Raw genomic sequence first — 21,556 nt, 5'->3', positions numbered from 1 at the left:
ATAGTTTAGACTATCGATTATACTAAAAATATATACATAAAGGAAGATATTGATGTCGTTCGAACAAAATCAAAATACAAAAAACGAAGGAAAAAAAAAAACATCAATGTCATTAATAATACACATTTTTGGACAAAAATAAAAATACACATTTAATGACGAGTTCATCTACTGTATGAATTTGCATGGCATACGTACACTTGCAAATCTAACAGTTCATAAATCTAAACTATGAACTGTTATGAATAAAAGAACCCCTCAATCAAGATCCAAAGGTTACAAAAAGGTCACTCTCTAAACTTGATCTTATAATTATATAAGATACAAATTTTGCAGCGTTCGTCTCCCTATATCCGCAGGGACTTTTGTTTTGGAGGTATATGCGTATAAGCTTATATCAATCCATTTCTAGATTCGGAAATCAAATATACTATAATTTCATAATTAAACCACGTTTGAATAGCTTTAAAATTATTTAGGACTTTAGCCATTAGCCGATACACAATGTATTCTCAGTTTCGTTTTATTTGCAGGCAAATGGACAGCTGCATATGGACAGTACATTCAATATCAACTCAAGCGTGCCTTCAACCTACAAACGAGAAAATAACTATACTACGAAGAAAGGGCAACGTAACCTCAATGCCACGCATCACTCTCTCTCTCTCTCTCTCTCTCTCTCTTCTATCTATATAAGAACACCTCTTTCATATCAGTTAGCATACAAAACAACAGTTCTCACCAAAACTTCTCAAACCACTTAGACCTTGGAGATGGCTTCAAAGCCCACAATGTCTCTGGCATTGCTCTCTTTAGTGGTGGTGCTAGTTCTGGCTGTGGGGGCTAATGCAGGAGGAATTGCTATATATTGGGGTCAAAATGGAAATGAAGGCACATTAGCTGAAACTTGTGCTTCGGGGAATTACCAATTTGTAAACATAGCTTTTCTCTCCTCATTTGGCAATGGCCAAACCCCCGTGATCAACCTCGCCGGTCACTGTGACCCATCAACGAACGAATGTACCAAGTTGAGCCCACAGATAAAGTCATGCCAAGCCAAGGGGATTAAGGTCATTCTCTCCATAGGAGGAGGTGCTGGCAGCTATTCTCTAACCTCAGCTGATGATGCAAGGCAAGTTGCTACTTATCTGTGGAACAACTTCTTGGGAGGACACTCCTCTTCAAGGCCATTGGGAGCTGCTGTTTTGGATGGAATTGACTTTGATATTGAGGGAGGGACCGACCAGCATTGGGATGACCTTGCAAGGTACCTCTCTGGATATAGCAAGAAAGGCAAGAAAGTTTACTTGACTGCTGCCCCACAATGTCCCTTTCCTGATGCTTGGGTTGGAAATGCCCTTAAGACAGGCCTCTTTGACAATGTTTGGGTTCAGTTCTACAACAACCCTCCCTGCCAGTACACTTCCGGAGATGTGGCCAATCTCGAAGACTCGTGGAAGCAGTGGACTTCAGCCATTCCTGCACAAAAGATTTTCTTGGGATTGCCTGCTGCACCTCAAGCTGCTGGCAGTGGATTTATTCCTGCAACTGATCTCAACTCACAAATCCTTCCAGCTATAAAAAAATCGGCTAAGTATGGAGGTGTCATGCTCTGGTCCAAGTATTATGATGATATCACTGGATACAGCTCCTCCATCAAGAATCAAGTCTAGAATTTAATTTTATGTTTTCAACTTGAAACAAGGATCCTTATGTGGCCCTTGACCGTATAAATATGTATCCTATATCCAGTTTATGATATGCCAATACAATTCCTAGCTTTTTATGAATAATATATAATATTTTGAAAAAAAGAATCCAATGAGGTTTGTAACTTTGATCAATTCAGCTTGTGGAACATACAAGATTATGTAACTCTAGGATTTTCTATTCCGCGGCAGCTATAACCCGATTTCTAGCCACATCTGTTTGACTATCTAGGGGACATTGTGGAGTAACTACATGTAGCTTGAGATGAAGAAGGATGGGTATTGATGGTGAAGGAGCTGAAGTGATTGAACTCTCTCTTCATTGCTCTGTATACATGATCTAGGCCTTCATCAATTAACTCCAAAACTGTCTGGGGCATTGGTGGCATGTTGATGTCCACTGATCCTTCCAACATTCTCACCACATCCCCCATTGTAGGTCTCATGATAATCTCATCTTGAATGCACCAAAAGGCAACTTTCAAGGCTCTCATGAGTTCTTCTGCTTCCACAGCTCCTTCTAGTCTCCTATCTGCAACTTTCATGGGATTTCCACTTGTCATCTCCTACAAGCATAATTGAAATTCATTAGATAAAACCAAATTGTCCACAATATTTGAAGGAAAACAGAATTTTATATAAGAGAAAAAAATTATGAAATTTCTAGGGATACCTTAAAAGCCCATCCAGGATAGAAAAAGTCCTCTGCATCAAATGACATGTCAAGGTTCCTTCTACCACCAACGATCTCTAGGAGAAGCATGCCATAACTATAAACATCAGCCTTCACAGTTATAGGCCGGTTACTCACCCACTCTGGAGCCAAATAGCCTCTAGTTCCTCTCACCATGGTAACAACCTGTGAGTGCTCTTTTCCCATGAACTTAGCTAGTCCAAAATCAGAAACTTTAGGACAGAAATTTTCATCCAGCAGAATATTTTCTGGTTTGATGTCACAATGTATAATTCGATCTCGGCATTGCTCATGAAAATATGCAATTCCCTGTGCAGTACCCACAGCTATATTGAAGCGTGATTGCCAATCCAACAACTTGTCTCGGGAATAATTTGAGGAGAATATCCATTTGTCTAGTGACCTATTTTTCATGAACTCATAAACTAAAAGCCTGCCAGCACAAGAAAATATGTTTAGCTTTTATAACCTAATGTCAAATTGTTAGATCAATTAAATGCAGTATCTTAGAATGTTTAGTAGACTATCATATGCTCAATTTTTATTGCTTACCGGTTTGAGCCCTCGGAGCAGTACCCACACAGACGAACCAAGTTCATATGATGCATGGAGCCAATGGTGTTCACTTCAGTTATGAACTCCTTCTCTCCATGTGGCAAAACCCTTTCAAGTTTCTTTACTGCAACCAAAGTGCCATCTGCAAGGCTTCCCTTGTACACACTCCCAAAGCCACCTGAAAAGCAGCATATCATTACTATGTACAACAAACATTACAAGACTGCACAAAAATTAGTACTCAAAGTCAAAGGTGTCTGACTAGACTTACGTCCCCTGTACTTTTCTCTGTTTCACCCACCCTTTAATATAGTCCATACTTACCAGTTCCAAGAAGCTGTGAAAAATTCCAGGTACGAATTTGTAAATCGCGGTAACTAAAATTAAGTGGAGCACCAGACAAGATTATTGAGCTCTCCAGGGTTCTCTTCAAGGATCTCTTCCTATGCACATTGTAATACAGCAACAAACAGAGGAGGACTATAAGGAAGGTCATGCTGAGAACAATAGGAATAACCAAAACTTTTTCTCGCCGATTACTAGACCCCTTTGAAGACTCCCCGGATCCTCTAGCATTGCCCTCTGGTGTCACTGAGCCATTGGTCGTAACCTTCATAAACAGGGTCGATCCAGGGTCCCCATAGCCACCAAAATCCATGCTCCTCAAAACCCAACAGTAAGGCTTTTCATCATCAAGCCCGTAAACTGAAGCAACACATTCACAATCATGTAGACAAATATCTCCACACTTTGATACATTCTCAACATCACTGTAGTTTGCTATGACTGAAAATTCTGGAAAGTAGTAATTGGTTTGCTGCACCGTTGAAATTCTAAACTGGGATGGCTGATAATTATTCCGTAAATCACATTTTCGTATTAATGATGAATTCTCTGAACACTGACTTTCCCCATTCACCTTATGAGTCCCTGGCAGGCACGAGCAAGAAGCATTAGTCTTGCTCCTGTCCAAATTACATATCCCATTGCCACAAATTCCAGCAATCTCACATGGTGTTGAAACTGCAGCCCACTCTGGCACCCATTGCCTTGTCCCATTAACATCATCATCCCAACGATACAAACGCAAATTCCCATTACTCTCAACTGTCAGCCTCCGAAGAACTGATAATCTGTTTGATATGTTTGATGCTGCTGATAGTCCTCCATCATCACCATCATTTTTGTACACATATACAGATCCATCAGATGACTCCCCATATACAATTCCAAAGCTTCCTGCTTCGTCTAAAACTGCGACAACATCCCCGGTCACATTTGATATGTCTGGTCCATTCCAGTAAGAATAGTTATAGTAAGATTCAGGAGAGGAATTGTATAAAGTTTCTGGCATATTGTAAGTCAAGGCAAGGCTTAAAGAAGTGCGCTGTTGAAGCATTTTGAGTGCATAATAACCACCATGTGAGGGTGATTTAGAAGTTGTGAGCTCTAAAGAGACTGAAAGAGGTTGGTTTGGGAGGAGAGTATCAGATGGGTGTGAGAAACTCTGCCAAACAGGGCGGTTGACACGGTCGTAGAGAATGAAGTTGCCGGATTCTGCCAGGGTTGCGCCTTCAACACCAGCGCCGGAGGTGTTTGATGTCCACGCGGTAGCATCTCCGTCCATGAGGACAAGGTTTCCGGTTGTGTCCAGCTCCAGGATTGCGTTGTTGGAGACATCAGCGTTTCTATATATTAGATGATTGAGAGAAAATGAAATTTGTTGGCTTAAGTGATCATGATCATATTTACCTGCAAAAGCTTTTGCAAAGACTAAAGATGGGGAATTGGTTTGTGATAAAAAATCAGTAACCATCCAATCTTTTGGAGACTTCTTTAATTCTTGGACTAGGATAGTGTGCAAAACATACATAAAAGTAGACTTCATTTGCTCTCTTCTTAATATCATTTTCATGCATCTTAAGACTTTTCATGGACACATGTCAGAAACCAATTTGATCAAATATTATTCAACGAAAAAGAAAACAAAAACACACTAATAAAATAATTATCAATGCATGACTCAGCTAAACTCCTTGTGAAAGTTGAAACTAAAGACTAAACCCCTGCATCTGCATCTGCATGCACCAATTGTATTGCCATAGTTTTCTAAAGGGACTAAAACGACGTAGTTTTTGATGATTTACCTGTTAGCAGACCAAACTATGGTTCGGTCCCCGGGAAGCTCTGCAAACCAAATTGCCAGTTGAAATCTGTCGTGTTCATCCGTTGGAGTGAAGCCAAAAGCAAATGTGCCATTATCTGAGACCAGTGTTTGGTTCTCTCTAGCCAACAGCCTAGAACCCAAACCAATCTGGCTCGCCGAGCAGGCATCAAACCCAGCTACAACCAAGAAGAACAATAAAACCAAACAAGTAGAAAAATAAGTAGAAGCCATTGGAACCTAAAATTGGCCAGTGCGCTACTTGCTAAAGAGAGGTGATCAAGCTAGAAAAAGGGTGGTTGCGTCTTATTTATTTGGAAAAGAAGTAGGGAAACTCAAGAGAGACTAAATTTGAGAGATCATGACACGTGTAAATAGAGGTGGGTGAGCTAAATTTTGAAAAAAGTTGCACCAAATGGGTCGGCTGATAGTGCAATTGGATATTGGGCACGTGGTTAATGATCAAGCCGAAAGGAGTGAGCCCATGTTGACACGTAGTTGCAATTATTTGCATGAGAATAACTCTGGGTTGGCTTCTTTCACACCATCGCACCATATCAATGGGGATAGATGGTGACTGACTGAGCTCAATCCCTTTTGGTGCCGATGGTTGTACATGATACATATAATAACATTTTGGAGGCTAAAGTTCAAGATATGTTGAAATTCGTAACTAAATTAGCTGGCTTAAATTAACATCAAAAGGTCAAATATTGCGTCAACGGGTTTATAGTTCAATGGTAAAAACTTTTCTCTATAAATTAGTAGTCTTTGGTTCAAATCCTAGTAATACCTCCGCTACTCTCTTCCAATCTTGAAAAAAAAAAAAGAAACACTCAAATATTGCAACTGTTTTCAAAACGGAGGGGCCACTTGGGCTCGTAGACACAAAAAAGCCCAATTGGAAATTTGGGCCGAATTGACCCTAACCTTTTGGCGCTCTTTTCCCAAACGATTTTGATGCTAGTCAAAACGACGTCACGGGCATCTGGCACGCGCACTCCGCGCGCTTTCTCTCCATCCAACCCTCCCAATTCTAGGGTTAGGGATTGTCTGAAGACTCGTTGGATCAGATTGTTCACTCAATTTTCAATTCCAGGTTATCTTTCTCCAAAAAATGCAATTTCTATTACTATACGTACATACACACATATTGATGGACGAATAATAAATCGGTGACCTGGAAAGATTGGATCTTTGGGTCTGAAAAGAAGTCGTCTGTTACCAAGACCCAATCTTTCTTTTTCCTTTTGTTTTTTTGGGCCTAAACATTGAAGCACGTTGAATATTTTTATGTACTTGAGGGAGATTGAATGATAATAATATTGTTATTATGAATAAACTTTGATTGCTGATGAGCATTCTTGCAGAAGTAAACTGCATATTATGAATGTGTGGAATCTGTGGCATTTGCTTATTGTCTTGAAAAGGGGACACGAGGGGGGACCAATTGTTTTCGAGTCACTCTCTTTTTCTGGGTTTTGTCACTAAAACCTGGGTTCATGTCCATTTCTTTATCCGACAACCCGGGGGACCCCTGTCTGCTATTTCTTGTTCTTCTAGCCATTTGTTTACATAAATTACATCAATTTTGAATGAAAAGGTTGCAACTTTCTCTAACAATTCATTTGAGCTTGAGAAAAATAGTGTTTAGTGGATGAAAAAGCTTGGAGTTTCCTCACCAAGAAAACTTTGTGATATTTTTCTTGTTCCTTTTCTACTACAGATTTTAGGTACTTGGATTTTACTTATTTGAGGACAAAGATAGAGCTATTTATGACAATGGTCATAATTTGATTCCATCCATTTGTGTTTTGAACTGAAGCAAAATTTATAAGTTATGCATAAAATTTAAATCTTTTGATAGCCGAGTTAAAAAAACCAATCAAATTGTATTATATTTCCATCAATATATCAGGTAACCTTCTTAAAGTATCATAATCATGTTCTAGTGTTAATATTGATGCCCTACAAATCCTAGGCATGTGATTAATTATCAAGTTATATATATATATATATATATATGTACTAATAACAGTAAGGACCAAGTTCATAAAACACAATAATGTATAAAACTAAACTAAACCAGATTGTTATATATCAAGATAATCATGATGTTTAAACTTTTCTTTTTCTGTTCTGTTCTTTCATTTCCCCTTTTACTAGGTAGGTGTGGTCTATTGAACCTAACAAAGGAAACACTCCAAGTTCTGGTTCCTCTTTCCTCATGCTCGTGGTCCAAAGTACATATGCATAGGCTTGCAGGACTATGAGACTATGAGTTTGATAATAATATATAGATTAACAGTCAAAAGAAATTTTCAAGGCCTTCATTGCCTTTGTAACTTTTCCCCCTAAAAATCTGCTGAAATCACAACAGGGTACGTATAGTCAGATGTAACCATTTGGAATATTTGCTTGCTTTGCTTTGCTCTGCGACATTCATAATTTATATTTATGCTGAAAACTAATTTTGTATTCAGAACACCATTAGTTGCATACAGCATATTATGATTGTGACATAATAGAATAGTATTATACAACGTTTAGGTTGAGCCCTGTGCTGAGGTAGTTAGCAAGTGAGCATCACATGGTGAAATCATCCTATCAAACTGGCCTAAAACCCTCCCAAATTTTTTGATAACTACAAAATAACATCAAAAGACAAAGACAAAGCAGCGCAAGCTAATCAAAATCAACTGCATTTTCCAGGATATGTATAATATATAGTTTTTTTATGAACAGGGTATGTATAATATATAGGTTATGACTTATGAGAGAATATTCGGAAGTCTTAAGACGGCACAGCACGTAGTCTTTTTCTAATTTTGGCTCAGTTTTTTTTTTTGGGGGGGGGGATAGGATAGGAAAGGAAAGGTGGCTCAATTGGTTTGATAAATAATGGAGCATATATATATATATATATGAATCTGCTTTCATTAAAGTTTGAAACACTAATTTCTTATTGTTACTTTGTACTTATAGGATGTTCAAATGCATATGTGACTCAGTTTGATTTAGTTTCTAAGGCCGGCTTAGCAATTAAATTAATGCAGCATGCATGAACCTGTTTGTGTTCTGTTCCGCAGTTCTTTTAATTTAATTGAAAGCAAAATAAACATGTAAAAGGAAACAGTCTTCTGTGTGAACTTTAAGAAGAACAATGATTAAAAGGAAAAGTGGGGTTAACTATGGATGCAACAATTACACATTATAGATGCTTGTGGGGGCTCACATTTCTCTGTTTCTTTCCTCCTTTTTCTCTTTTCCAAATTATCAAAATTTAGTGTCTCTTGCCAGACAACCACATACACAATTGTTGGAGAGAGAGAGGATATTAAGGTATATATATGGGCCTGATTTTCTAGCAAATAGCAATTGCCCCCACTTTACATATTCATATCTTCCTCATACTGCTAGCTAGGCCTCAATTCAATAACAAGGTGGAAGCCATGGAAGCATCTCAGCCTCTTTCCATTGAAAGCTTTTCATACAGTTGGTTAGTGAACCTGAAACCTTCTTTGGAAAGCCTTGACAATTCTCTCAGAACCTCACTCGATGCGTCCGATGAATCTTCCTTCATCGAGATGGACCCAACAATGTCACCCTCTAAGAGATTCTTTATGAATTCCCAGCAGGATTTCAAATTTGACTTCCCTGCTGTCTCCCAATCTCCTCTCACCACTCTTGTTCATGCTGATGAGCTCATTTCCAATGGCTACCTTTTGCCGCTTTCTGTTGACTCATTGAAGAACATGGAGGCATATGATCATGAGGCCTCAAAGTCCACTGGTGCAAATTTTCCGGCCTCTGCATCACATTCAGCAAGAGATGTTGATCCAACAGATAATTCTAGAGACTCCTCTAATTCATTGAGAAGGTGTAGAAGATTGTCGAGACGAATATTGGAGAAGTACTTGAATTTTCTTAGGCCGTTGTACAAAAAGATTAGAGGTGATCATCATCATCATCATCATCACAAAGCAAATCCTAAAGCTGGATTTAGTGCTGATAAAAGGAGCCATTCAGTGAAGAACTGCAGGGTGCATTCATCAGACACTAGTCAATCTCCCAGAATAAGTGTAGCCTATTCTGCCGATGATTGGCGGAGGTCTTGTGATTCCGAGAGCTCAATTTATGAGGCAGTTCTCCATTGCAAAAGATCCATAGGTATGCTTGCTTGTCTTCATCACTTTGGATCAGTCTCATCTTTTTTTTTTTTAAATATATTTTTTTAAGAGAAAAAAAGAAGCCAGTTAGCTTATATGTTTTTATTAATTTCAGGAAATTAAATGGATTGAGGGATGTGGTACAAAGCAGTGAACAGAAGAAGAAAGGGAGAGGAAGAAGAATTCACATGGGAAGAGAGAAAATGAGAGGTCATAAGTCCAGAAGATCATCAGCCACTTGTTCTTTGTCATCTTCCTCTCTTCTGAATATATATTTCTTGGATGATAATGTAAATTAATTTTTGTCTTAGAATCTGTGTGGATCCCGAGCTTAAGGAAAATTGGGACATCCTAATTTTTCTTAAGTCCCTTCCTTTCCAGTTCCTTATTCCTGTAATATTAGTTTAAATCAGGATTAATTAAGATTAATTTTGTTCATGGCACAGTTCCATTCAAATGGTTTGAAATATAAAGAATGAAGCAGAGGCCACCACACCACACCCTTCAGGACCAAAGGGATATTACTCGACATTTGACATGTCAAATCCATCTTATGTAATGTTTTCTAGTTTGGATATATACATGAAATTCATAACCAGTTGTTGCCTCGTCAGTCCTTTCTCACCTTTGCTCCACGTGCCACGGTAGACATTTTTCAAAACCGGCAAGCAGAATATTATCTTTAAACGAATACAGATTTTGAGAATAATTGATTGGCTATATGACAACTGGTCCTTGCATGTTCATATTTTAGATTTTCCAACAAAAACCAACAGAAAAATGTGTATCAGTTGTGAAAAGAAAGACATCAAATGAACTTAATTCTCCCATGTATATATTGGCTCCTGTCGAGAATCTGATATTTGATGACTTACAAGCTTCCAAGCTTCAAATTAATTATGGCGAAGAGACGTACAATAGAGGCAAAGAATTATTAGCTAAAAGAAAAAAGAAGGGTAACATAACAGATATAGTCTGTTCTCTGTCGAGGTTGAATGACATATGGAATGTAGTTTTGGTGTCATTTGAGGTAATCAGTGATATGGTAGACCCCTCTTCACAGTTGACACCAAACCATATGGATTGGTTGTTACATAATCATGTCTATGGGCTACCTCTGTGCCCAAAAACCAATATTGAAGCATACATTTCTGATTTGCGAGCTCATATATTGCAGTGATGCTGGCTCATAAACAGACCAAAATGCTCACTTTGATGCTTTGATTGAATTGATTATTATTTTGATGTTGGAGATCGTCATAGTCATACATATGGGACCCCAAAAAGACAGGCAACAAGTACATCCACCTCATCCTCAAAGCACTAAAAATCTTGTCAGAGTTAGTAACACAAAAGGATTGATGAGTTGGGTTATTGGGTTTCTGCTCTGGTATATCAAACAGTGAAGTAAAAATGTCAAATGCAACCAATACTACATTGTCCGAGCTTGACCAATTACATAGCAAAAGGTCTCGGTACTATTAGTAGTAGAATCACTCATAATATGTTGTATTTTATTTTATTAAATTTCTGATGTGAGACTACATTGGACAACATATTAATGGTCCCCTTTAAGCACATGCATGCCCATTTGTTGTTTCAATCAGTTGAAGTTGAAGCTCTCAATTTTCGGTGTGGCCTAATATTAGCCGGTGAGGGCTAAGATGAAGGAGATGATCATAAGCTTGTCACATGTCAACTAAGCAAGACAGGGAGACATGGACAAAGTGTGCCTAAGAGAAATGCCAAAGTTGGATGACATTACTTCTCTGTTTCTTTCCACTTCTTTTTATGTCCTTGCTTTGGAATTTTCTCTTTGGTGGCCAAAGAAGCACGACATTGAGTAGCTTTATTATCTTGTTTTCCTCTTGTTGCTATAGCTAGCACCTCCTGACCCCCACCCAATAGGCCCTAGGGCCTCCTAGCCTCTGGGGGGACCAAAATTCCATACATGCTACTTGTCGCACCTATTGGTCCTTAGTCACTGTACCAACTAGCTTGACACACAACAAGCTCAAACTCATAACTCCTCTTGTCATCAACCTGTTTGTTTGATTACATTAGAGTCGCAAGTTGAGGATATGGATTAACATTTATGCGATTATGTCCTCAAATTTTTCCGTACGCAGGAATGTGGAAAAGTTGCTAACTCATTGTTAAGTCAAGTAAACAAGCACATTTGGCACTTAGTAGCTACAAGAATAGGACTTGATTAATAGATATTTACGACCTACACTTGTGTAAAGGTGGGGAACTCGAATTTGGGTGCAAAAGGGTGGGAACTGTCCTGACCAATTAGCCTAACCCACGTCTACGAAAAAATAACACATATATAATTGAGCAATATTATGCAAGTAAGAAACCGAAGACCTAAACTGATAATTATGACTAAGAGTATAAAGAGTTTGGTGACCTCCCAAAAACCCAATTAAGAGAAAGAGAGAGGTGATTTGGAAACATCATAAGTTCGTAATTAAGAGCCAGGGGGACCAGAAACTTGTTATATGCCGTATGTCGGAAGTATTAAGATCATATGATCCTTGTTACACACAATATTGCTTGTCTCAATGAATAATATGTATATAACTTGTTCCAAGTATTTGCCGAGACCTTATTTTCTGCAAAGAAAAAGAGCAGGGGGGGGTCCTAATCAAGAAGTCCAAGTCAATTTGGGTTTGATTGTTTGATTGAGTAGAGAAGGAATGAATGTCAATGTAGGCAGCCATCACAGCAGGGAGGGAAGATCTTAATTACGGATGTCAGTATTTGCAAGAACAGAAAGGCCTACATACATACCCTGTTTTGGATGCCGCTGCTTTTGTGAACAGCCCATGAACACTCTCCTCCTTTTCCATTGATTGACTGATATTCATGGAATTCTCTAAACCTGTAGCTTTCATTCATCCCATTGCATTGCATCACATTATTTGCTTTGTTATTGAATGCATGAACCTCCCGCTCAAAGCGGGATAAGGCTTTCAGAAATTTAGGATTGACAAGTAAGCAGATTATGAACGAACAAAAGTATCATACGGTGCCTGATGAGGACATAAATTAAAAGCTTTTCGTATGAAGAAGATAATATAATATCAGGTGCAACTAACCCCTTAATTTAACATTATACTAGTTGAAAACTAGAAATTGTAGCTAGGTTTCTACATAAATTAAGTTGGTAAGTCCTATGGTTTTCTGTGGACACGCAATGGCATGGCAGTGGCACCTAATAGCCAGCCATCTCCAAAAAATGAATGACAATGACCAAGTTGTGCATTTATTTTCTCCTGGTCTTCGTGGGGAAAAAAAGTGGAAACCTAACCTGCTGCAATAAAAGATCATCATCGCATATAATGTAACTCCAAGTCTTTATAAAAACAATATTGTATTAATTATATCGATCAAGTCTTGTGCCAGGAAAGAAAATATTGTATCGATCATGCTTTTAAAGTAAGTTCGTATAATTCATGGATCTGCCACTGTAGACTGAGCTGACATTGATCGATGAGCAGTTGCAGTATGAGGAAAATTTGTCTTTTTTAATTCACTACACAAAATTAGTATGATGTTGCACTCTGTATACATGTTCCTCCCATGTCCAAGTGGCGGACATAATATCATACAAGCTGTTGTTACTCAAAGTCTGAGGGCTTGGCGGCTTCTAAATCTTTGTTTTCTGAGGTTGTTTCTTCTGACTTCAAGAAATTTTCAATGTCTTTGGCTTCCGAGCTTCCATGTAGGTGGAACCACTTCTTCTGTGTCTCTGGGTTTGGCTTTCTGTCACTGATGGCAATTGCAATGTCATTGGGGAAGAGGTTTCCGAGCACTAAGCCATGCAAGATGGTTGTTATGAGAAGAGCAATGACTGTGATTGTAGCAATGAGAGAGAGTGTAACAGCCAGAGCTTGTGTTACCACATTTGTGACTTCATTTGAGTACCTGATGGTTGCACTGGCGGCACCAGTCATTGGAAAAGTATATACCCACCATGCCATAGAAAACCTATAGAACCAAATCTAACTGAATGACAGAAAAAAAATATTCAAGTACAAAACTACAAACGGTAGATTCAATTCAGAGAAATGAAAGTGATATCGTACTTAAATCCTCGGAAAAAGTTAACCCGGACTACCTGTGCAATCAGGAAAAAGGTTAAAAGAACAGTTAGCGATACTCAACACCAAGCCAGTTCTTAAGTAGTAATGCAACTTAGTTCAGGTTATACTTGCCAGTGAGAGATAAAGGAACAAGGCAATGAAGTAAGCAATCCGTGAACTGTAATCAAAGGAGCCTTGGATTTTTGCCCATGCCATGGAAGCAACACTTGGTGCTGCAACAAACAGAAAGAACACAGGATGGAGGTCCTTTGGGATTACTGTCTCATTAGTTGGAAGTCGCTGATAGAGCGTTACGAATAAAACTATGTAGTGCGCCAAACCAACAGCAAAAAAGAACAGTGGTCCTTCTTTGAGTCCCATTGATGCACCAAGCAATGCCCCCACAAAGTTCCCAACAATAGCGAGATGGTTAAAGGGATTAGCCACCATTGAAAGCCTACGCTGGCCTCCTGACATCCACTGTCCATAGATTTTAAGCTCAAGGCCTAAAATTGGGGTCATGAGGATGTACCAAATTGCTGGATGCAAGTTGTTAGCAAATGAAGGTGGTACTCCAAGAGCTAAGAACAAGAGGACTATCCATGGAGCAAAGAAGAAGTTCATACGGATTGGATGGTAATACTCACGACGAACTGCTTCAAAGTAAAGGCTCACTTTTAGAAGGTAGATGAAAGCAACAATAGCTATCAGAGCAACTGAAATGCACCAAAGTACGAGATTCGTCATTAAGCTCAAGTGGAGAAATTTCATTGAGGCCGAGGTAGACAGGGTTTTCCACAAAATAGCTTGGCTGCTAACACCGAGGCAGATGCTAAATGAAGAAACTGGATATCGGAGAAGAAATGGCCACTGCTTGTCTGCTGGAAGCAGTATTTCTTCTGAGGCCTGTTTGATCAAAAGTTAAGAGGAAAAACTGATACTAAACTTCACATATGAAAATCCAAAATCATTTACAAGACAATATTACTTCTGTAAGTATTGAAAAAGAACATAACATGAAAGACAGATTACCCTAAGGGTGTCTAGCTCTGGCCCTTCTAATGCATCAAAGTATCGGTCTGCAGGTAAACGTTCTACTTCTTCAATTTGAACAATTACATTCTCTGATTCAGTTTCCCCTGGTGTCTTTCCACCGAGAAGTGTTATTTGCCTGTCAAGTTTCCGGGACCATGTTTTGAAAGTATCAAACCTCTTATCTTTCAACCTTTCAATACTTGAATGATCAGGGAAATGTCCAGTTTTAGTTGCCTCTTCAAATGCAGAGCTTTTTGGCATTGGCTGAGGGTGAAACTTTAATCCTTTGGGCAGTGTGCTGCTGCTAGCACTTTTAAGTGTGGCAGAGGAAGCTGGAATTCCATTGTTGAAACTTGTTTCACCACTGAAGAGCATTCTTTTGTTGTCCTGTAAGTGAAGTTCAATTGCTGATGTTGGCATGCTAATAGAAACAGAAAGCACACTTTGATGAATTTGGGGTTCAGATTCATCAAGTGCGCATTCTAAGGCATCTGTCTCAATTCCCTGACATTAAAAACGCATAACCATTAACAACCTTGTTTTTCTTCTCATTCTTTGGCGGTCGACGAACAAATCAAAGTACGCAATCACATCTTGTAGTAGATAGAGCAGAACAAAATAAATTTCTCAAAGCAAACTATAGTTTTCTCTGTGAATTATGGAAAACACTTGGTTTCATTAGGAATGTTATGTGCTGCAGCCTCTTTTTTAGTTTAATACAAATGAAACTCTAAGATAAACTTACTTGAGCTGATGGACTGGTAAGCTGAAGCGCACTTGGTTGATACCTATCATTGAGAAATCTATTCTCCTCAGCATTATCAAAGCCAGACACTTCATTTGATGATGCACACCTGATGAGAGATGGAAGTTCAAACGAATTCTCTTTTTCAGAATCCAGATTTTTGCTGTTTTCCATCATAAAAATTTAGAGCACAAAATATAAAGTACATCAGAAGCTGCCAAAGTCAAGTGTTTACCAAATTTTGCTAATCGAAACAACAGACACATGGTGTGGTTTGATTGTAATATAAAGTTTTTTATGTTAATTGGTGGAACAAATAAATAGGACGACAAAACATTTCAAGATTCGTGACTGGTGATAGAAAACCACTGAGAACTACATTAGTGTAAATTGTCAAGATATTTTCAAAAGCTTTTTGGTGGTGGATATCCATGTTACAAGATATTTTCAAAAGTTTTTTGGTGGTGGAGCAATTTAGAATGGATATACATCCTTTAATGGAGGAGGGGAGGTACATTGGTAATCTACTTAACATATTTAAATGGACATGTACTAGGTAATAGGTATTCATAACCTTAACCTCAATTATTGGTAATCAACAAAATCAATGTACAATTGCAGAAGTCAACAAATGATAAAACATCATAACCACAGACGTAGGTCAAACATGTAATGCAAATTCCGCAAAAAAAGAAAAAGAAAAAAGAAACAGTGCAATAAATTGAAAACAAATATAAATTGTTGCTCAAAATCAATGGTTAATGCCCGTTTGTTTTTTATTGTTTGAGTAGATGAAGGAATGCATGTAGCCATTGGAGCACTGGAGATCATGGATGTCAGCATATGCAGGAATAGAGAGCCTTAGTCTGCTCTGGGATGCAGCTCTTTTTGTACACAGCCCAGGAACACTGTCCTCCTATAGGTTTCATCCCTTGCATCGTTATAGTTTTGTTTCGGCTCATCACATTGTTTGCTTCGCTATTGAGTGCATGAATAACATGTTAATTAAACAAAGTTTTTTTAGCAGGTTATTGGATAAGAGCCACTAAATCTGATAACTAAACCCAAATTTAATCCCAAAGTTATACAAAGGTCCAGACAATTGGAATTCGTGTCAACACTCTGCATAATGTGATGAAAGTGCATGTAGATAATATGAGGAAGCTAAATACTTATCACCATTATCAAGAGCCAAGAAGGCAATTAATTAAGCAAGATCATGGACCGGTTTATTTCTTCAAACGGTTCCGGAAATCTAACTAGTATAACACACAATATTACCAGCACCCTTCTCTCACAATGCACTCTTAATGTACTACACAAGATATGATGTTTCACTCTACTCATGCTCACTGGAACTATGAAAGTTTAAATCTATGTTCCTCCCATGTTGTGGCATAACATCATATACATGTTGTTACTCAAAATCTCAGAGCTAGGTGGCCTCTAAATCCTTGTTTCTGAACTTGTTGCTGACTTCAAAAGTTTTTTGATGTCCTTTGAGTCCGAGCTTCCATGTCTAAGTTGGAACCATGTCCTGTTTGGTTTTAACTTTCTGTCACTGATGGCAATTGCAATGTCATTGGGGAAGAGGTCTTGGATCACAAAACAATGCAAGATGGTTGTTATGAGAAGAATGGTGACTATGATCGTGGCGGTGAGAGAGAGTATGACAGCCAGAGTTTGTGTTACCGCATTTGTGACCTCATTTGAGTACCTGATGGTTGCAATGGCAGCACCAGTCATTGGGAATGTATACGCCCACCATGTCAAAGAAAACCTATAGATCCAGATGAAAGTGAATGTTAGGCATTTGAAGTATAAATGTGCAATATTATTTTCAGGTTATGTAGAGAAATTAATGGATGTGATATCTTACTTAAATCCTCTGAAAAAGTTAACCCGAACTACCTGTACAAGCAATGAAGAAGGATTAGAAAAAGTTAAGAATACTAGTCTTAATAAAATAAATGAATCAATAATCTATATTATCTTGGTAGTCCTAGAGTATTGGGACTTGATTCAGGTTATACTTGCCAGTGAGAGATAAAGGAACAAGGAAATGAAGTAAAAAATTCGTGAACCGTAATTGAAAGAGCCTTGGATTCTTCCCCATGCCATGGAAGCTACACTTGGTGCTGCAACAAACAGAAAGAATACAGGATGGAGGTCCTTTGGGATTACAGTCTCGTTTGTTGGAAGCCTCTGGTAGAGAGTTACAAATAATACCATGTAGTGAGCCAACCCCACAGCAAAGAAGAATATTGGTCCTTCTTTTAGTCCCATTGACGCACCTAACAATGCCCCCACAAAATTCCCAACAATTGCGAGATGGTTAACAGGATTGGCTACCTTTGAAAGCCTACGTTGGCCTCCTGACATCCACTGTCCATAGATTTTAAGCTCAAGGCATAAGATTGGGGTCATGAGGATGTACCAAAGAGCTGGATGCAGGTTGTTAGCAAATGAAGGTGGCACTCCAAGAGCTAAGAACAAGAGGGCGATCCATGGGGAAAAGAAGAAGTTGACACGAACAGGGTGGTAGTACTCACGACGAACTGCTTCAAAGTAAAGGATCACTTTTAGAAGGTAGATACAAGCAACAATAGCTACAAGAGCAACTGAAATGCACCACAGAACTAGATTTGGTATTAAGCTTAAGTGGAGGAATTTCGTGGAGGCAGAGGTAGGAAGGGTCTTCCACAAAATAGCTTGGCTGCTAACACCGAGGCAGATGCTAAATGAAGAAACAGGATACCGGAGCAGAAATGGCCATTGTTTGTCTTCTGGAAGGAGTATTTCCTCTGAATCCTGTTTCATCACATTAAAGTTGAGGAACAAAACAATATCAAACATTTGTAAATGCTTTTTTTTATAGATAAACATTTGTAAGTGCTATTTTTTTTATATAGATAAACATTTGTAAATATTGAAGAAGAACATACACATTACCCTAAGGGTTTCTAACTCTGGCCCTTCCAATGCATCAAAGTATCGGTCTGCAGGCAAACGTTCAACTTCTGCATTTTGCAGATTAGCATTCTCTGGTTCAGTCTCCCTTGGTGTCTTTCCACGGAGTAGTGTTATCTGCCTTTCCAGTTTCCCAGACCATGTTTTGAAAGTATCAAACCTCTTGTCTTTCAACCTTTCGATACTTGGTTGATAAGAAAAATGTCCAGTGCTAATTGCCTCCTCAAGTGCAGAGCTTTTTGGCATTGGTTGAGAGTGAAATTTTACGGCTTTGGGCAGTGTGCTGCCAGCAGTTTCAGTTGCGGCAGAAGATATTGGAATTTCACTGAAGATCATATTTTTGCTGTTGTGTAAATGAGTTCCGGTTGGTGATGATGGCATGCTAATAGAAACAGAATGGACCCTTTGATGAATCGGGGGTTCAGATGCATCAAACGCTGCCGCCTCAATTCCCTGGTGTAAAAATGCATAAAACAAGTTAGTATATGCATAACCATTATAAACTTTATTTTTTCTTCTCCTTGTTTGGCAGAATGAAATAAATTTGTGAAAGCAATTATAGCATGTGAACTGTGCTACTGCCTCTTTTGTATTTAGTAGGCATGAAAGTTTAAGATGAACTTACTTTAGCTGATGGACTGATAGGTTGAAGGTGACTTGGTTGACAGCTGCCATTGAGAAATCTATTTTCCTCAACATTATCAAAGCCAGCCACTTCATTTGATGATATATATCTGATGAGAGATGGAAGTTCAGGGGAATTCAGGTTTACATAATCCAGATTTTTGCTGTTTTCCATCATAAAAATTTGGAGCAGAAACTCTGGATATGATATCAAGCTTTTTTATATCAATGAACAAATAAATAGGATAATGAAAGATAGCATGACTCATCATGAGTATAAGTCAAACCAAACTGAAAACTACGTGAATAGAAACGTACATCAATTGGTAATCTAGTCAAATATATTTATATTTAAAGGGACATCGCCATGTACGAAGTAGTGATGACCTTTAATTACGGATAATCAACCAATTTAACAAATAAAATTTCACATAAAACTCATCTGTTCATGTAAAAAAATATTGATAAATTGATAACCCATCGGACTTGGCCATCTTATTACACCGTCAATCTTCAACTGCCCTGGGATAATATTGAAGGCAAGTTGTCTGTTAGTCAACTATCTGTTAATGCAGAAGCGAGATTCCCCACAGACAACCCTAAACCCTAACATTAATTTAGAATTTAGTCAAATTTGGTGACTGATAAATAAATAATATATTGGGATATTCTCAAGTGGGGGAGAAGAGAATACAGCTAAAATGAATTAAGGCATGATTATTATACTCCAAAATCCTGAAGTTCGAGAGTTGAAGCTATCTGTATAATATGTTGATAAACTGTCCCAGCAGCATCTATAAAAACCTTAATGATAGCGTAATGGAAAATCCTCATCTCATTGTAGTAGCCAGTTTCTGCAAGAACATATCATCTTTTGATACAACAATAGAATACATATTCAAAATATATTATAAATAAGCAATAAATAACAGCATTAAGAAGAAACAAGCAAACCTGAAACCCCGCGGCTACACTTTTTTAAAAATAAAAAATAAAAAATAGTATAGCCGACCGGCTATACCTTTTTTAAAAAGATAGCCGTTCGGCTGTGCTTTATTTACAAGTATAGCCGCGCGGCTAGAATTATTTTGACACGTGGACGCCTTATCGCTAGGCGGGTCCTCTTTTTGCAAATAGTATAGCCGCGCGGCTATACTCCGTTTATTAGATTTTTTTTTCAAATACTATAGTCGTGCGGATATACTCGGGTTTTATTTTTTTTAAACAGTATAGCCGCGCGGCTATACGCGGGTGTATGTATACTGATTTCCAACTGAAGGGGAACAGGCTGTCGGTGCAACGACTGAAACTGCAGCACCTGAAAACAAAGGTGAGCAGAGAAATCTGGTCCTGCAGTGAAGGAGAACAGCGAGAATCCACCTCCCCTAAAATCTGTAAGTTCAAGTCCTTCAATAGGATACATAAAATCCTCCTGGTCGTCAGCACCTATTTTCTTCAGACTTCCTTGTCTTATGGAATTTTCATGGTGTTCGTGCAGGAAGTTGCGCCTGACCTGACAATGAATTTGAGAAGCGCATAAGGCCAGAGGTTATCCCTGCAAATGAGATTGGAGTCACATTTGCAGACATTGGTGCATTGGATGATATTAAAGAATCACTTCAGGAGTTGGTCATGCTCCCCCTTTGAAGACCAGAACTTTTCAAAGGTGGGCTTCTTAAGCCTTGTAGGGGCATATTGCTTTTTGGTACTCCTGGCACTGGAAAAACAATGCTGGCAACAAAAGCCATTGCAAATGAAGCGGGAGCAAGTTTTATCTATGTCTCGATGTCCACCGTCACTTCAAAATGGTTTGGAGAAGATGAAAAAAAGGTCCGAGCTCTGTTCACAGTTGCGCCTGACCATGACAGAAGGTTACCGTATAGCCGCGCGGCGATACTGTTTTAAAATAATAATAATAAATAGTATAGCCGTCCGGCCATACCTTTTTTTTGTATTTTTTACCAGACACAGTATAGCCTCAGGAACTCTCGTGTACGCTTTCACTGATCCCGTTTGCTTATGGTTGCTCAGCGCAACCTCGATATCGATGCACTCTCTAGGACCAAAGAACTTAAAAAATTTCACCACAAACTGCGACCATAAATCCAAGCTGTGGTAGGGCTCGTACAAGCCTAACATCCATGGAATCGCATCCCCCCTGTAAGTGAAGGGACGCAATCTCCACTTTCTTCTCCGCGGGAGTCTTGAGGTACTTGAAGTAACGTCCGCGAGGCAGAGCCAGTCTACTGGGTTGTCGTTTCCTCCGCGAAACACAGGGAAGTTCAGGTTCATTGTCCATGGCATTGAGGAGGACCCATCCTTTGTTCTTGATTGTTCAAACCCAAATCTAAGTTGGAGGATTTCTTCCAGAAGCGTTTATGGAGTTCTGTAGCTCCTGAAGCGAATCCATTTCCTGCACAAAAACTCGTTTTTTGGGGATTTTTTTAGAAAAAATAGTATAGCCGCCCGGCTGTACCGATTTTGACACGTGGGAATATTCCGTAGGTGGCCCCCACTTTTTTTTTGTAAATAGTATAGACGCCCGGCTATACTCGGTTTTTATTTTTTAAATAGTATAGCCGAGCGGCTGTACCTGGTGTTATTAATGTTTCTGAGTATAGCCGGTCGGCTATACGCTCTTTTTATTTTCTTTAAAAATAGTATAGCCGCTCGGCTATACTATATTTAATGCATTGTATAGCCGAGCGGCTGTACCTCCTTTTTTTTTCAAAAGCAAAGCCTCAGGAGTTCTGTTGTGTACTCTTTCACTGATCCCGGTTGCTCAGAGCAATATCTATAT

At 38.7% G+C, this 21,556-nt stretch overlaps 5 protein-coding genes across 10 annotated transcripts; 2 read left to right on the top strand and 3 right to left on the bottom strand.

The window, feature by feature from the left end:
• LOC18785973 (hevamine-A) lies at window positions 460–1,686 on the top strand. Its single transcript, XM_007219722.2, has one exon. The coding sequence runs from the start codon at window positions 774–776 to the stop codon at window positions 1,671–1,673; it is 900 nt and encodes a 299-aa protein (XP_007219784.1). The 5' UTR covers window positions 460–773; the 3' UTR covers window positions 1,674–1,686.
• Window positions 1,757–5,380, bottom strand: LOC18784824 (G-type lectin S-receptor-like serine/threonine-protein kinase At5g24080). Of its 3 annotated transcripts, none has more exons than XM_007219362.2 (5): window positions 5,106–5,380; window positions 3,283–4,646; window positions 2,956–3,136; window positions 2,383–2,836; window positions 1,757–2,275 (listed from the first exon to the last, which is right to left on the bottom strand). In XM_007219362.2, exons 1-5 carry the CDS (start codon window positions 5,354–5,356, stop codon window positions 1,934–1,936), a joined length of 2,592 nt encoding a protein of 863 aa, XP_007219424.1. In that variant the 5' UTR covers window positions 5,357–5,380; the 3' UTR covers window positions 1,757–1,933. The 3 variants fall into 3 exon arrangements, with proteins under 3 accessions (XP_007219424.1, XP_020413532.1, XP_020413531.1); XM_020557943.1 differs by having other exon boundaries at window positions 3,283–4,710; window positions 5,106–5,173; XM_020557942.1 differs by having other exon boundaries at window positions 3,283–4,719; window positions 5,106–5,136.
• Window positions 5,700–9,899, top strand: LOC18784565 (probable membrane-associated kinase regulator 6). The gene is made up of 4 exons (XM_007218152.2): window positions 5,700–6,221; window positions 8,410–8,464; window positions 8,547–9,292; window positions 9,407–9,899. Exons 1-4 carry the CDS (start codon window positions 6,083–6,085, stop codon window positions 9,412–9,414), a joined length of 948 nt encoding a protein of 315 aa, XP_007218214.2. The 5' UTR covers window positions 5,700–6,082; the 3' UTR covers window positions 9,415–9,899.
• On the bottom strand, window positions 12,758–15,430 carry LOC18786148 (S-type anion channel SLAH2). Of its 3 annotated transcripts, XM_020557945.1 has the most exons (6): window positions 15,163–15,430; window positions 14,415–14,921; window positions 13,515–14,288; window positions 13,386–13,417; window positions 13,225–13,287; window positions 12,989–13,111 (listed from the first exon to the last, which is right to left on the bottom strand). In XM_020557945.1, exons 1-6 carry the CDS (start codon window positions 15,337–15,339, stop codon window positions 13,087–13,089), a joined length of 1,578 nt encoding a protein of 525 aa, XP_020413534.1. In that variant the 5' UTR covers window positions 15,340–15,430; the 3' UTR covers window positions 12,989–13,086. The 3 variants fall into 3 exon arrangements, with proteins under 3 accessions (XP_020413533.1, XP_020413534.1, XP_020413535.1); XM_020557944.1 differs by having other exon boundaries at window positions 12,758–13,287; XM_020557946.1 differs by lacking the exon at window positions 12,989–13,111 and having other exon boundaries at window positions 13,195–13,305.
• LOC18787345 (S-type anion channel SLAH2) lies at window positions 16,319–18,935 on the bottom strand. Of its 2 annotated transcripts, none has more exons than XM_020556498.1 (5): window positions 18,758–18,935; window positions 18,115–18,585; window positions 17,196–17,973; window positions 17,042–17,069; window positions 16,319–16,942 (listed from the first exon to the last, which is right to left on the bottom strand). In XM_020556498.1, the coding sequence occupies exons 1-5, from the start codon at window positions 18,932–18,934 to the stop codon at window positions 16,609–16,611; spliced, it is 1,788 nt and encodes a 595-aa protein (XP_020412087.1). In that variant the 5' UTR covers window position 18,935; the 3' UTR covers window positions 16,319–16,608. The 2 variants fall into 2 exon arrangements, with proteins under 2 accessions (XP_020412087.1, XP_007219599.2); XM_007219537.2 differs by having other exon boundaries at window positions 17,042–17,073; window positions 17,200–17,973.

Source organism: Prunus persica, chromosome G2, assembly GCF_000346465.2.
Source record: "Prunus persica cultivar Lovell chromosome G2, Prunus_persica_NCBIv2, whole genome shotgun sequence".
Classification (NCBI taxonomy): domain Eukaryota; kingdom Viridiplantae; phylum Streptophyta; class Magnoliopsida; order Rosales; family Rosaceae; genus Prunus; species Prunus persica.
Note: the sequence above shows the minus strand (reverse complement) of the source record. Positions and strands in the feature narration are given on the sequence as shown.

Bases quoted from the DNA above. Each gene is read 5' to 3' on its own strand.
- LOC18784824 (XM_007219362.2), bottom strand. From the start codon at position 5,356: ATGGCTTCTACTTATTTTTCTACTTGTTTGGTTTTATTGTTCTTCTTG. The intron at 4,647-5,105 runs GTAAATCATCAA...TCTAATATATAG, and splicing joins ATAGTTTGGTCTGCTAACAG to AAACGCTGATGTCTCCAACA. The intron at 2,837-2,955 runs GTAAGCAATAAA...TTGTGCTGGCAG, and splicing joins TGCTCCGAGGGCTCAAACCG to GCTTTTAGTTTATGAGTTCA.
- LOC18784565 (XM_007218152.2), top strand. From the start codon at position 6,083: ATGCTAGTCAAAACGACGTCACGGGCATCTGGCACGCGCACTCCGCGC. The intron at 6,222-8,409 runs GTTATCTTTCTC...ATCAAAATTTAG, and splicing joins CACTCAATTTTCAATTCCAG to TGTCTCTTGCCAGACAACCA. The intron at 8,465-8,546 runs GTATATATATGG...ACTGCTAGCTAG, and splicing joins GAGAGAGAGAGGATATTAAG to GCCTCAATTCAATAACAAGG.
- LOC18786148 (XM_020557944.1), bottom strand. From the start codon at position 15,339: ATGATGGAAAACAGCAAAAATCTGGATTCTGAAAAAGAGAATTCGTTT. The intron at 14,922-15,162 runs GTAAGTTTATCT...TTTTAATGTCAG, and splicing joins TTACCAGTCCATCAGCTCAA to GGAATTGAGACAGATGCCTT. The intron at 13,288-13,385 runs GTACGATATCAC...TTGGTTCTATAG, and splicing joins AACTTTTTCCGAGGATTTAA to GTTTTCTATGGCATGGTGGG.
- LOC18785973 (XM_007219722.2), top strand. From the start codon at position 774: ATGGCTTCAAAGCCCACAATGTCTCTGGCATTGCTCTCTTTAGTGGTG.
- LOC18787345 (XM_020556498.1), bottom strand. From the start codon at position 18,934: ATGATGGAAAACAGCAAAAATCTGGATTATGTAAACCTGAATTCCCCT. The intron at 18,586-18,757 runs GTAAGTTCATCT...TTTTTACACCAG, and splicing joins CTATCAGTCCATCAGCTAAA to GGAATTGAGGCGGCAGCGTT. The intron at 17,974-18,114 runs GTAATGTGTATG...GTGATGAAACAG, and splicing joins CAGAGTTAGAAACCCTTAGG to GATTCAGAGGAAATACTCCT.